At 35.9% G+C, this 15,661-nt stretch overlaps 1 protein-coding gene and 1 long non-coding RNA gene across 2 annotated transcripts; one reads left to right on the forward strand and one right to left on the reverse strand.

Moving 5' to 3' along the window:
• The first annotated feature begins 3,459 nt into the window (after positions 1–3,459).
• LOC104249708 (uncharacterized) lies at positions 3,460–5,030 on the forward strand. Its single transcript, XR_011405574.1, has 4 exons — positions 3,460–3,536; positions 3,967–4,027; positions 4,380–4,434; positions 4,941–5,030. It is a non-coding gene; the product is annotated as an uncharacterized lncRNA (long non-coding RNA).
• On the reverse strand, positions 4,423–14,548 carry LOC104249709 (exosome complex component RRP41-like). The gene is made up of 8 exons (XM_009806181.2): positions 14,287–14,548; positions 13,069–13,147; positions 10,347–10,449; positions 10,120–10,240; positions 9,425–9,513; positions 5,799–5,948; positions 5,455–5,550; positions 4,423–5,076 (listed from the first exon to the last, which is right to left on the reverse strand). Exons 1-7 carry the CDS (start codon positions 14,420–14,422, stop codon positions 5,461–5,463), a joined length of 768 nt encoding a protein of 255 aa, XP_009804483.1. The 5' UTR covers positions 14,423–14,548; the 3' UTR covers positions 4,423–5,076; positions 5,455–5,460.
• Between the last annotated feature and the right edge of the window lie 1,113 nt (positions 14,549–15,661).

Raw genomic sequence — 15,661 nt, forward strand, 5'->3', positions numbered from 1 at the left:
CCACATATATCAGTTCATCGGAACTTGGGGCCACAGTTATCACATCATACTTAGCACTAGGCCACATTTCACATCATTTTCACTTTCAACATTAACCTTACAATTTAATATAATGGGTACATACGAGAGCAATTCAGGTTGTAAGCATAGATATGATTTCACATAGTTTGGCATTATAACCACAGTTTAAACTTGACTTGAAATTTAGGCATTTTAGCACATAGTTCACATTCTTCCCACATCCTCAATTTACCAAGAATAGCATATTGAACACATTGAGACACACCTTTCACATATATTCTTGCAACACCAATTCATTTGAAATAACAAGTACTACATCAATTAAATTTCGGGCTTACAACATTTGCATGGACACCGATGGAGCTCAATTTCTAAGAAAAGGGGGTTTTAACCATACATACCTCAATAGAGCTTTCCTTAAATTCTTACAATAATTCTGGAACTCTTACCAACTTCGATCTATTTTATGAGAATTACAAGTTGAACGAAGAATTAGAGAGATAATCAAGATTCTAGCTCATTTGAGCACATTATCAAGCACTAAGTGTGTATTATGATTTTAAGACCTTTTTGTGAGAGATTCTATCATCCTACACCCCATTTGTTACATTTTTAGTTCACATCTCCCCATACCCTTTTATCGTACATGCATGCAAGATAATCAACCCTTATACCCATGAACCCACTTGTTAATTACTTATTTTAATAGGAATTTCGAAATCAAAGGTTAGGGCACAAGTTCTTACCTCTTAGGATGAAAGCTTAGTAACTTTACTTGATAATCTCCAAATATTTGGGCAATGATTGAATAGTGACTTGGTGAGAATCGCTTTCTCCCTCTAGAACTTTTTCTCTCACTCTAATAGCCTGTTTGGCCAAGCTTCTCAAGAGGCCAAAAGTGCTTTTTTTTTCTTTCCAAAAGCACTTTTTTTTCCTAACTTGAGGTGTTTGGCCAAGCTTATTTGGGGGAAAAAGTGCTTTTGGGATGAAGCAGAAGCAGTTTCGGAGAAGCAGAAAAAGTAGCTTCTTTCCAAAAGCATAAGCAGTTTTGGCTTTTCTTCTTACCTAAAATACCCTTAACAAAATATAGTATATACCAAAATAACCCTTAAACCTAATACTTAGGATATTAATTTATAAATATTTCTTCTTATTTTTAGGAAAACTTTTCTAATATATAGTGACTTCAGGGGTGAATGCTTTTATATTTGTTGAAGGAATTTTAATATATTTAACTTATATTAAAAGAATTAAGTACTTTTTAATTTTATTTTCATATTTTACTTAAATAAAATGTTTTTTTTAATTATTGCATGTAATAACAAAATTTTGAGATTATTTATTTACTTATAATATTAATTATTAAGTAAATCTATTCATGTCCTTATTCGTAATTTGACACTTAAAAGCACTTTCTAAAAAGTTTGGCCAAACACAAATTATTTCTCAAAAGTTCTTTTCAGACTGATTAGCCAAACACAAATTGTTTCTCTCCAAAAGTACTTTTGAAAAAAAACACTTTTGAAAAAAGCACTTCTCAAAATAAGCTGATTTCTCCAGCTTGGCCAAACAAGCTATAAATGTAGTAGAAAATGGCGCAAGAGGGTCTAATAGGGTATTTTTAACAGGATGGGGTCGGGTTTTAAAATTTAGAAAATAGGAACCCAGACTCATCCGCATATCAGTTCTGCGGTCGCATAATGCACCGCAGAACTGCCCTTCGCAAAAATCCCAAGGAGGTTGTGCGACGACTATGCGGCCCGCATATCGATTATGCGATCGCATAATTGGCCGTATAGTTGTCCTCAAAATTAGCCAACATTCTGTCTCACTCTGCGGCAGCTATGCGACCCGCATTGCTATTATGCGGCCGCAGAAACGCGCTCTTCTGAGAATTATTTTTTCTTAACTTTTAATGCACAGATCAATCCAAAAAGTCCGAACACATATTCTTAACTTGGCACTACGAGATTTCGGATTTTTAAAAAAATTTACGGGGCCTTACAGATTTGCATGTTTTTGTTGTTATTGCATCTTTGCTAGGGTATTACGAACTTATTTTTAAGTTGAATTCATGGGTGGTTTACATGAGAAGAGGCTTAATTATGTATTGTTGGTTGTGTTGCTCGAATTGAAAGAAAAAAACAAGTCGAAAACATGTTTTAGTAATCTGAAAAATCAGTTTTGAGTTGATGAACTTCTGAGACTCTTATGGAGTCATTTTAAAATAGTATTATAGCTAAAAATCAGTAGGGATAATTGAATACGTTGTGGTTAGTATTGTTAATAAATGCTATAAGAAAGAAGGGGTCTTAAACTTTAGTTGTTTAATCATAAATCGAGCTTGTCGCTCGTTGTACTATTGTTTGAAATGTGGAATTGTACTTACATTGTTGAGGGGCTGAATGGATAGGCTGGTTGTTGATATTGTTTTTTGGTGCGGTTTTGAATCGGGGAAGTAAGAAAATAAGGAAAGTGCTGCCCAATTTTCCGTAAGAGAGCTACTAGCTTAGAATTTTTTTTTTGAGTTCTTCAATGGTATTAACCATAGTTCTAATACCTTGATGTTGATTGAGGTACTACCGATAGTATATATTGAGTTGTAATCAACAAAGGTATCTTAAGGTTAATCCTTCGTTCTTTTGGCATGATCCAAGTGACAAAAAGTAACCGTAATGTTATTCCATAAATGGTTCTACTTTTAGTAGTTAAGGATGTCTATGTTATTCATTTTTATAAAATGTAATTCAAAGCATATCTAAATATATTCCTAAGTCCCTATTGAGGCATACGATAAAAATATTAATATTCATAACATAATTGGAGGATGAACGACTATTAAGTCATTCCGAAAGATGTCCTAATGATCCTAAAAGGTTCTTCATGCATTGTAGGTATATATGTAAACGAGTAATGACATTATATACGCATGTACCATATCTATAAGGGCATGGCTATGGTATTCCTACTTTACCAGGCCGGTTCGGCTTTCGTTTATATTTCCTTCTGGGTTGTTCGGTGTAAATACTCATAGTGGCCTCCTCAGCTCGTACATATAGATATGTCTTGAGTATAACGAGTTGTGGCCATGTTGGCCCATGATAATTTACAGAAAGAATGGGTTTAGCCAAGTTAGTCTATGTATGTTCTAGTTTATGTCGAACTATCACGAGTTACAGAATGGTTTGTTCGGGCCAGTACGGCACCGGGTGCCAACCTGTCACATGTTTGACCTGAAATTTTCGTCTAAAATATATATTATGGAGTCGTTATTACTTTAACTGCTATATGTATTTTACTTCTTTTTTTTCCACATGATTTCTGCCGAAAGAAAACAAGCTAGTTCTCTCTTTTTTTCTTGGTGGCTTACAATTCATTACAAGTCATTTTCAAGTGATTATTTCGTGATCGTGACAGACTTATCTTTTTCTATGTTCTACAGATGATAAACTATAGTATCTGAAGCCTACATGAGATTATTTTTTTAATCAGTGTCCTGGCTTATGGTAATTCAGGTCAGACTCCTTTGAGTTCTTTCATCATTTTATTTCGTATGAAACTTAATATCCATGTGTTTGACATGATGGAAGAAAATATTTTCTGGTGAGCGATTGGAGAATGCAAAATAATTTTTTGAAAAATGTTTTGATGAAATTTTTAAGTATTAATGATTAAAAATAATGTCTAATATTGGTTAAAACACATATGAAGTACAGAATTGAGATAATTGTGACGAAAAGTGAATTCCGTACAAAAAGTGAAGGAAGTCATTTTTCCTCTTTTGGTAGAAAATGTTGTTCCTAAAAATATTTTCCATCGTTCACCAAAAACATGTATTTTTCATTTTCTAGCTATTATGTTCATTTCGTACCAGCAAATTGATCAAACTATATATGACATGGTCTTAAGTTATTTTACTAAATATCCGTTTTGACATAACTTCAGATTTCAACATGATCTTGAAGCAACAAAGTACGCAACAACTAATGGAGATAATGTGATTAAGGTGAAGTACATGATTCAGATTTTTTTTCAATTTAGAACTGCTTATGTTGCTCAATCTTCTCGAGTATTTGGGAGAGGACAGCTTGTTATAGATGCTTCAAAGGTAGCACTAAGATACTTGAGAAACGGTTCCTTGATTGATATCACTAGAAACATGTGTACTTGCTATTACCCTTAGTAGAATGAAATCGAACTTGTTTGAAAGTAATCTATTGCTTTGTCACGTTTCCAGGCATTAATTCGGGCTGTTATCCCTAATTGAAGGGACGATTCAGTGTCATTTTTTACTACCTCCCTAGACTTTATCTCATATTTCCATTGTCATCCCAAATCATCAAATGGTGTTGTGACAGAAAAGCATGGGCTGGAGCTGCTTACAACCTGATGCTCTACATGTTAGCAAGCCATGTAAGTGAATTCAGAGCTTTCTGTTCGGTAGATGATTCATCTCATGCTAAAATAATGCTGTACTGCACTAGATATTTTCTAGTACATATGAAGTTCATTTCCCTATTGCAGTACACAAATGAGTTTATATCTTTCTCACAGTCCAAGACCATGGTACATATTGTCTGTTTTGGCCAACAAACCTCACAAATTTTTGGCTATGCCACATCAAGCCGAAAGCATGCACACCATGTGAAATTGTGCTTTGTCTTATATAGCATTTCACTTTCTCTTCCCTTTCCAACATGGGATTTGCCTATGGTATTATAAACAACCCCATTTTCAAAAACTTCCCAGCCTATAAGTCTACCAGTCATTCACCTTAATCCGCCCTCACCAGCTGTCCTCGCATCATAGGCGTCACAATCATTCATGTCTTATGAAAATTGGTTTGTTTATGAAACTGAAATCCTCCCTCCATAAAAAATTAAACATATAAGCAGCCATTTTGCTTTTCGCAAATGAAGGTACTGGGAGCTTGCTGGTATCTTCTATCAATTGAGAGGCAAGAAGCGTGCTGGAGATATGTGTGCAGTCTTGAGAAGCCGTCTGTGATTATGGATATTTTGACCGCCAGAGAGTAAAGGATCCACAAAGAAATGCCTGTTCAATTCCATCAATATTACAAGGCAATGTGACTGTAACAACAATAACCATCCGTTTGGTATTTATGGCGATACTGTGGCAGTTAGTGTGGCATCTGCTTTGTTTTTCAACAAGTATTTCTACTGCTATACTAGACCTTGACTGAATATTTAAACAAATGCTTCATTTTAATATTAGTGCCAATATATCTAAAAATGCTTCATTATCATCAAGCATTCTAACCGAGAACCTAATTAGCAAACCAAAACCTTTGATTGACAAATTTCACAGGGAAAAATCAGGCAGTGTGGAAAACTTTAATCTGGAATTGCAAATTTACCGGCCTGGTAGGAGCAAACTAATATCTAATTCTGTAATTTTGACCTACACACGTACCATGGTCTATTCTTTTGAATCAGTAACAGCATCTTTCAAACATGATCGCATAACCTCACACAGTTTGGAACAAGCACCAAGGCATAGCTCCATTGCCTGCATTTAAAAGATCAAAATAATAGTCATGCCTAGCTCCAAAAATGTGTCAGGATCATATCGGTGAACCTTTTGAAAATAATTTAAGTAGCTCGCTGGGAAATTTACAGTTAAGAAGGAGAACAGATAGCTAAGAGACAAATGTGAAGTGCAATCTCTGGTCTGTATATGAAAATATAAAACAAAACGAGAGATGAAGCAGGACGTAATTTAGTAATCTAGATGAAACTGCCCAGCAAATAGCATACCTCATTAGTCTTTGGTGTTGACCATTCTCCAGTTATAGACAGTTGAGTGACCTCATTACGTGAAGGCATACAAGTAATCATTAAGCTTCCATCTTGGTAGCTTTCTTCCTCAGAAATGGGATCAATGACGAGGTTCTTTCCAAGACAAGACTAGAATACCAGAAAAAGAAGTGAATTAGATGTCTGAAAATTCAGTGGAGACCCTGAATATTTGAGAATCTGGAAAAGCCTATGGTATCATATGATTACATGTCCCATCATTTGAAAGTTGCCATGCTATTTGTAATAAAGATGGCATGATATTATGCCTTAAGAGTACACATCCATAAAGGCTTCTAAACCTTCATTCCATTAGTGAACCATAACCGAGTCTAATTCAGGCTTCAATAACCAATTCTTCAAGTACTTTAAAACTAGCTTGACCTGCCGATAACAATGTTTCTTCTAGTCTCGATGATGATTAGCTGACAAACACTTATTACCAAATTCCTATACAAATATACTTACTTATACTTATAGGTAAACTTCGACTAAGAACAACATGAAATCATTGCCATTATTGCCGACTTATGGTCACAAGGCAAAGACAGGAGTTAAGAGTGCATTTCCAATGGGATACAGGAAAAGCTAACAGCTGGATCTAAGTTGACTCATATTCTGGAAGTGCAACTGCTACGGCATTTCTTAGAAGGTGCATTCACTCTCCCAGTTGCTGGTACTACACTACTTTAAAAAGCCGTGTTCATCTTTATCCAAATCTTGACTCACAAGTTCTTCCATCTCATTCATTCTCTTCACACTTTAAAATAGGAAACTCTTGTATAGATAATGAAATTTTGCAGACACTTCAGAGGATGCATTTTTGAGCTGTCAGCCCAAAGATGATTATATAACTGAAGTTCTTCAATCGCCATAGTGTGGCAGTTGCCTAGACATTGTTTTAGTGCGCATTTACTCCATTCAACTAACTACTAAAAAAAGCAGGAATCGATTCAAAAACAAGTGTGTTTGGATCATGCTCTCCTGGCAATTCGGTTTACCACCCCTAACTGCAATGGATTACATTTGAGGGAAAACACACTTGGACAGATGAAAAATGCATATGGAGCTTATAACACAACTACATGCTCAATTTCAACTGATGAAGGTGTTATGGAAGCACAACACTAGTCATCAGCCTCAACCTGTCACCATATCAGTAGAAGGTTCCAGGACCAGAAGAGCTCAAAACAGAGTAATTGGGCAGGTAACTGATTATTTCTCATGCTTTCTTTGAATGCACTGCCAATCTCCTCTATATGCTCAGGTCCAGTTAAAAGCAAACACATCAGAAAGAGTTATCAAATCCAGGCTTTACCATGAAAAAACCAGATGTGAGAAATTTTGTATAATCTCGGCAACATTCATCAATACTTCAGGTGGAGAATTATACTCGCGTAATTTTCTACTCCTATTGTCGTGTTGTTCATAAGGAATAACCACAGTCCACACAGCATACATAATCATAACCAGTGTTTTCAAGTTGATCCCAATCAGTACCTCCTCCTCCCCTCCCCCCCCCCCGGTTAAAAAACGAAGCAAAAATATAATGGATTCAAAGCAAGAGATCAATTGCTAAATACAGACTGAATGTTACAGGGTTCGTACACTTTCTTCACTTCCCCAGAAGATGGTAGTCGCTGCGTAATCCCCCCCCCCCCCTCTTCAAATTGAAAGGCATAGCTCAACCTTACTGAATTCTTAGAAGAAAAACACCGCCTTTAAATATTTTACTAACATGACTATCTTAAGACGAGTGAGCCCCAAATGTACGTTGATAGATCTTTTTTATACAGATACTGGGAACTGTGAAGTACGACCCATTAAAAATTTGACTTACAAATTAGGGGATAAAGTATTCCATTAGGAATTGGACAAGAAGGAGGTCTTGACATCAGGAACACAAGGATACATAATAAGAGTCTATTAATGAAATGGTTATGGAGATACAATGTTGAAGAATAAGCTTTATGGAGCCAAGTAATCAATAACAAATATGGTCAAGAGGGTCACTGGTGTAGTACAGTGAAATCTTCTTATGGGGTAAGCACTTGGAGAACTGTCAGATCACAGTGGCCCAGTTTTGTTACAAAAATTGGATTCAACATTGGCAACGGCAGAAGAGTGTCTTTTTGGAATGATAATTGGCTTGGCCAAACCGAATCAAATGGAAAAAAACCAAATCGATTAAAAAACCGAACATAATTGGTTTCGTTTGGTTCGTTATTGAGCAAGGAAAACCAGAACCAAACCGACGTATAAATATATCTATTTCATATATATTATAAGAACTTTATATAGGGTTTTCTTTAAGAAATATTTGTGATCTACTCATGAGATCAACAACTACAAACACCAACATACCCAATGCAATCCTACATAGTGGGGTATGGGGAGGGTAGTGTATACGCAGACCTTACCCCTACTCTTGTGGGGGTAGAGAAGATGCTTCCAAAGACTCTCGGCTCAAGGAAGGCAAAAACGCATGCAGCAAGACTCGAACTCTAGTTCAATGAGACATTCTGTACACCCTTCACCGCTAAGCTATCTCGCCCAGTTAATAGAACTATTATAGAGCAGCAATTTTATTTACTTTAAATAATGCTTGATTCCAATGTGTATGATCCTTCTTTTATCAAGTGGGTTGAAATGCTTCAATCTCTTTATTTTTCAATATTCACTAGTCAAGATCTATTAAACTCTTATGTCTTTCTCGATTTTGAGATAGTGTTTTATTGTAATTTTTAAAATTAAATGAGAGCATATCATTATTTAGGGTTCATACTGATCTTTGAGTTTAATTATTAAAATTTTAAGCTCTTAAGAATATATAAATAAAAGACAATTGTTAGATTAAAAAAATAACTATGATGTGATACGAAAACGTTTCTCCAATGAAGATGTTTTAATAGATCATATGTTTATAAATTTGTTCAATTCTTACTAAACATAATTGACTTGTCAGAATTCTATAGCAAAGAGAGATTGAGTTTATATTTTATATGACAAAAACTGGAGAAAAAAAACGAAATAGCAAAAACTGAACCAACCAAATGGATATGATTGGTTTGATCTTGGTTTTGGTTAAAACTGAACCAAACCGATCCATAAACACCCCTACGTGTAAGATGATGAACATACTTTTGCATTTTTGGATTCTGTAAAAATATGGCTACCCTAACAGTCTTTGAGCTGATATATAATACAATGTTACCTTCCTCAAAAAAAAAAAATGTTGGACATGAATTAGGAATGGCGCCAAAAGAAACCTACCATTCAATTTGGAATATAGCGAACACTAGACACGATATGGCATACACCAAAACTTTTACACTTTCAACTATTCCTCAACAACAAGTTTCCTAAGGCTGCACAAATACATATTTCAAAGGATATCAAAATCTTTTTGGGAGCATACCAAGTAAGGATGAGCTTGTAGCTTAAGGCGAGGAAATGTATTTTTTTATCATATCAGAAGTGGAGTTTCTACTGCAATTAAATGAAAACAACAGCAACCGTCTGGGCTTCTATTCCTCCTAAGTAAACTCAGATAATAAAGAATTAACGAGCAATAGTCTGATGCATACCACAGAAACTGAGGCAACCAAGTCATGCAGCAAAATTCCCGCATCTGCTAAAGCTAGACTAGCACATGATATGACCACAGGGAGATCACCTGCAAGCAAAACAAAGAGTTTGTAATGGCAAAGCATTTATTGAGTTAGTTCAAAAGTCATCAGTACTCAGAAGTAATCTCACAACCCCAATCTAATACCAATAGCCTATTTATGGAAAATGCACAAAATTGGAAGCCAAATACAAGTATACTTACCAGAAGGCAAAATATACAGTATAGCAAACTGAGATAACAATCTAATCCAACTAACTTAATTCTTTTATCTACCCTAAATATTGACACATATCATAAGACCGGTAAAATTCAGGATCTTGCTCTAACCTCTTGGCCTAAGAAAAGGTACTAATCCTGAAAAAGGTACCCATTCTTCAGTAAGAAAGAAGTACTGATTCTGAAACAAACTAGTTGATTAGGATAGAAGTTATACCCCTTTGCAACCCTACAAGTACTTCTTTGATGCATGACAAAAACAGAGTTAACAATTTTCCGTGCTCCTTCCTCTAATCTTTTATCATACAAGGTCCTTTTTTTCATTTCTTGAGATATCCAAGAATAATCTTCTCCCAGTTTCAAGTCAATACCTGTACTATAGAGGATTGCGAATAAACCACAAATGTAAAGATAAAGCTAGGATTCAAAACTTACTTCCACCAGATTCCAATACCAAAGCAAAAACATCCACAGTAGTCTTTGGGAAGGATTCCAGAATTATAGCACCCTCTAAAGCTTTATGTAGCATTGAGGAAAGCTCCTTGTTGTCTGATCCCTAACATAAGTGAAACTTCAGTTAGAGACATGGAAGTTAATCACAGAGCATCAATGACAAGGAGATGGAATGATAAAAGGGGAACTCTGTTCCATCCTTGATATACCTGTCCATGATCAGGGGTGGCAAAAGTTGTGTAACTAATGTTACAATTTAAGCGTCCTGTATCACTATACATCATTGCCTTCTTACTTTCCCTTGGCCCAAACCTAAAAGAAGACAATTAGATGGTTAGACATTTTCCACCTAACAAAATTGGTAAAACATATACAGCAATGCAAATAACACCCTTCCTGGATGAATTGCCATACAATAGGACAACATTAACAGCAAATTGTTGACTAATGTTGATAGCAAACTGTCACATTTATGTTTAGTTCTTTTTCTCTCCCTCCATACTGGAAGATAAAAGTCTACACTGTGAGCTTCCGCTGACTATACATACACGAAAAGCAGGATTTTTTTTTTTTTTTTGGGGGGGGGGGGGGGGCGGAGGGGGGGATAAATCAGCAGTTTTATTCTTACAAATACAAGTGTGCATCAGCCAGCCAGAAGTCTAACCATCTATACATGCTGGGACTTTAACTTGTGACACAGAATAAAAATTGAATGCCCATTTTTAACAGTTTAACTTGTAAATGAGGTGATATACACAATCCAACAAGGTAATAGAGCAGATAAAGGTCTTATATTTGAGTCTCACTGCCGACCAATGAACAACTTTCTTTTTGCTAATTTAAGTGGGGATAGGGAATGTGGACAGCAAAAGAATAGGAATGGTTGACATTGTTGATTATATCACAGTAATTCTCTCCTGAAAGATGTAGCTCTTTCCATCCCTTCAATCTTCTCTCAAACTTTTGTATCAAGCTGCCAAAGATCGTCATCCTTAGTTCCTCCAAAGGCTAGTTCAAGCAATTTGTTGTTAGATCCACCACTCTACATTATCCAACTCATGTATGTTATACATCTCTCTGAATGGTAACAATTCAAATTTCCTCAAAAGGATTTAAAGACGTTATATGAATATTCTATCAAAGGATAGAAGAAAACTTGGTTGGTCATGTGCATATGGCTCGTAAAACCAAGATAAGACATGTGATAGAGTGTCTTCAGTTGTATTTGTATGTCTATCTGATAACAACCATAAATATGCATATTTTATTGTAGTTTTATATGCAAGTATTTGTTTTCTCAACTTCTATTTAGTTGAAGCTACCCTCATCATTGGCATTCATACATTCCTACACCTCATAAATACTAACACTGTCAGTGGTTTAGTAGTTTTATCATTTATGGCGGACAGTTCTACAATAGATAGTAGTTCTATAATCCAGGAAAATTATGGCCAACAGTTCTACAATAGATAGTCATTTTACAATCCAGGACAACTCCTGCACATGGCTTGGGCCTTTGGCAGCACAGTTTCAGCTTATGGCCTTTGCAGGCTTTGCTTGAAACTAAAATGAGAATTAAAGTGTAGATGATAGGACAAGATTCTGACAGGACAGAGGTATTGGCCATACTCCACTTAGATCGGCATATAATGATCTTTACAGTTTTTCCACTAATATAGAATACCTTGTATCCCAATGTTGGAATTGAAACAACTGACGTGTTAACTTAAGAAGACTGCCTTGCTTGGGAAGTTCCAAGATTGGCTGTCTTGCTACAAGATCTGGACAAGATGACTTAGATGAACCTGACCAACTAATCTGGTTGAGGCAACAAAATAGTGTTTTTTCAGTAGGCTTACTACAGTGACTTAAACAAGGGGCTGGATAGTACTCTTAATTGGCCTTGGAAGATGTTATGGAAAACTAAAATTCCTCAAAAGGTAGTCCGCTTTATGTGGCTGCTAGCTCATGATGCTTGTTTGACTTAAGGCAATTAACAAAGAAGGGGAATAAACATTTGCAGTAGATGCTACTTGTGCAACAAGGAGGAAGAGTTCAGCAGTTATCTCTTTTTACACTGTACAGTGCAAGGCAATTATAGAATTTGTTTTTAAAAAATTTCAACTTGTTTTTTGACACGCCTTTCACTGTGAAAGACCTGTTGACTGTTTGGGATAGTTGTGGCATCACAAAATCAGCATGAAGTCTGTGGATTACTGTCCCAAGTCGTATCTGTTGGGTTTTGTGGGCTGAAAGAAACTCCAGGTGTTTTGAAGGGAAAGTTTTTCCATACAGATGCTAAAATCTAAATGTCTTTGGTTCTTGGCTTTTTGGTGCGATATACATGATCTAGCATTCACACCTTGAAAACCAGTCTAGAGGTCAATTTGCTGATCAATGCACGGTGGAACTTTATTTAGAAAATGCAAAACAGATCCGAAAATACACCACAGGTACTGCACGCACAATCTGATATATATATATATATATATATATATATATATATATATATCTACAAAGCAATGAAAACTTTGAACAGAAAAGGGGATGAGAAATAAAGGGAAAAAGGTGACAAACAATGAAGAGAGAGTGGAAGGTTGGAGGCAGTAACGAAATTAGGTGCTACGAAATAATAGGCGGGAAGCAAATAAAGAGGGAAAAAGGATAATACAAAATTACAATTTCTCCAAATTGTGCTTCTATACCAAGTCTTTGTTGGCCCTTCACTGGTAAGAGAGAAGATAGAATGTTTCATCTTTTCTCATTTTCCCTTAAGTTGTTCTACCCAACTAGGGACAGAATAAAGGTATTTGCTACAAAAGTGAGGAAAACAATAAAAAGCACATCTCCTGCAGAATTTCCACCAGAGATTGATTCTTTCACCTGCTCTCAAGTTTTAAAAAAAACACTGTAGATAGATCACACACTCACACAGATACGATGACCTTGGTGTTTCCAAACTCTGCATATGCTGATCCTGCAGCTGTACTCACAGCACCAGTCCTCAGATCTGCAAAGTTAGATCAAAATTGCATCTAATGAGTGGCCTAAAAATCGATCATGTCGTGATACAAAAACTCAGGAAAAGGAGTAGAAATAGGATGGAATATGCAAATGAAAATGGATATGAGAAAGAACTTAGAGTCCATAGAAATGGCAGGCAGTGCAAAACAAGAGAGTTAGCTCAGAGAGCATTGAAAGCATTAATACATAACACCTTTTCAAAATGCCAACTAACGAAGTGTTCATCACAGCATTTCATGCAAAAAAACTAACAAGAACATATAATACAAGAAAATGTGTCGAAAGTGGATAGCTCGTAGGAGGAGTAACAACCAAGAGATCACAAGTTTGATAACACTTGGTTGAGCCCGTCTGCTCGAAGCTTGATGGGCTGGATTACATTGGAAACCTATGTTTGTAGGCTGGACAGACTATGGAGTGAACTAGCTGAGATGTGTGTAATCCAGCCCAAACACAAATGGACAAAATGCAAGCAATAACTTAAAATAGAGCAGAAGATTGTGATCGTGTCAAAATACCAGAATTAGCACCAATGCACTTAGACTGGTATGGACAGCCTTACTCATCACTCCTCTTCCTATGATTTTACACCTACACATCTGTCCAATTACCCCCCCCCCCACCCCACCCACCCCACCCACCCCACCCCACAACAAACCCCCCCAAAAAAACCAGCAAAGCTCTCCCTATAACCATGGAGTATTTTCTTTTTGACGGTGGTGTCCAGGCCATCTAAAATGTATCTCGACTATTCCACCGGGTATCTGCTACCACCCAACATCACAGGTACCGAGCAACTCTACACACCAAGCCGTAGGCAGATGAGAAAGAAATCACCCGGTGCTTTTTTTGGCATCGAGAGGGGTTTGAACTTGAGTCATGGTTCTCCTCCCACTCTATTGACCACTAGTCCACACCCTTGAATGCTCTATGAAATATAATTCATAATGTAGAAAATACATGTTACACATAGAAAGTGCATATTTCGTCATCAGATATTTCCTCTAAAACTTAAACTCATTTAACATCCCACTAACAGATCATCCAGAAAAGGATACCAGCGAAAAAAAAATCACAGAGATAAGAGTGCATGTGTGTGAAAGAGAGAGAGAGAAAGAGGAGTACAAGCAGGACGGCACTGGTAGAAGCTACGATTATCGGGGCGAACCCAATCAGCATCACCAATGGGAGTTCTCTTCTTCTTCCGCGTCGCCGGAGACGGCGAATATGTCGCCGGCGTAGACCCTGTTTTTCCGGCCATCAGCTTCTGAAATGCTTTGTTTTTTTTCCCCCGCGTATGTGAAAAGGATTAACGGCTGGAGTGGGTTTCAATTCGTTGAGAGAAAAGAATGAGTTTTAGGGTTTTAACTATACAAACGAACAAAAGAAGTTAAAATACAAATTTCATCGTATAAATAGAATTTTATTTATGGTTTAGACACATGAATTTTAGTTGCTGGCTAAGTCATTTTTTTCCTACAAATAGAGAGATCCTATTTTATTGTAAATAATTCCAAAAATCAATAAGAATTTCTCTCTCCCTACTTTTCTCTACAATACTCTTCTTCTTGTTTTATTGTTTTATAACACGTTATCAGCACGAAACTCTAACCAATTGAGTAGAAGCTTTGGGATTGAGCAATATGATTTATTATTTTATAACATGTTATCAGTACGAGACTCTAACCAATTGAATAGAAGCTTTGGGATTGAGCATAACGATTGTCAATTGTTCCATGAACTTTTTTCGTGATTAAATTTTGGACTTAAGGTAAGTATTTTACTTTATTTTTCTCTTTTAAATTCTTGAAATTCTATAATTTGATTTTAAATACAAGAAAAGAAAATAAATTTTGATTATAACTCTAATAGAGTTAGCAAAAAATTATAACCACTCGAAGTGGTAAAATTTCTATGTCTAGCCATGATCAAAGTCATGTATGATCGTGAGCACAAGAAGCGAAAATGCGTCCCATTGAATTTGCTTCATTCGCATTCCCTTAAGAGAATGTGATAGCAATATGTGATAAGTCTTAAAGAAGACAAAATTATTATCTTAAAGGTATCAATGGATGTGGACGTAGCAATAGACGAAATTATAATCGTCATCATTGTAATAATGAGAATAATACGGATTCTCAAAATAGTCCTTCACTTTATGAAAGTAATATTTGTCATTGATTTGACATGAAATTTTATAAAGCACATATAGATGATTATGATCCATTCATGATGTAAATGTGACAACATCTTATTTATGAATACATATTCATTCTTGAAAGAATATGTGTGCTAGTGGTAGTGAATATACCACACTCACCTCTAGAAGGAGATTTGAGATAATATAAGAAAATAATGTCATTATTATGGCATGAATGGTCATTGGTCACGTACCTGTTGCACACCAAAATATTTTGGTAATGTGATTATTAAAGAATAACATTAACGCAAGAAACATATCTTGCATATAATTTTGACCATAACCATAATGATATAACTT

The sequence above is a fragment of the Nicotiana sylvestris genome, chromosome 2 (assembly GCF_000393655.2).
Source record: "Nicotiana sylvestris chromosome 2, ASM39365v2, whole genome shotgun sequence".
Taxonomy (NCBI): Eukaryota; Viridiplantae; Streptophyta; class Magnoliopsida; order Solanales; family Solanaceae; genus Nicotiana; species Nicotiana sylvestris.

What these genes read in the sequence shown, in the direction of transcription:
- LOC104249709 (XM_009806181.2), bottom strand. Translation starts at nt 14,422, where the DNA reads ATGGCCGGAAAAACAGGGTCTACGCCGGCGACATATTCGCCGTCTCCG. An exon ending in ACCAAGGTCATCGTATCTGT is followed by an intron (nt 10,450 to 13,068) that starts GTGAGTGTGTGA and finishes GTCTTCTTTTAG; the next exon opens with GTTTGGGCCAAGGGAAAGTA. An exon ending in GGTATTGGAATCTGGTGGAA is followed by an intron (nt 9,514 to 10,119) that starts GTAAGTTTTGAA and finishes TTTTGCTTGCAG; the next exon opens with GTGATCTCCCTGTGGTCATA.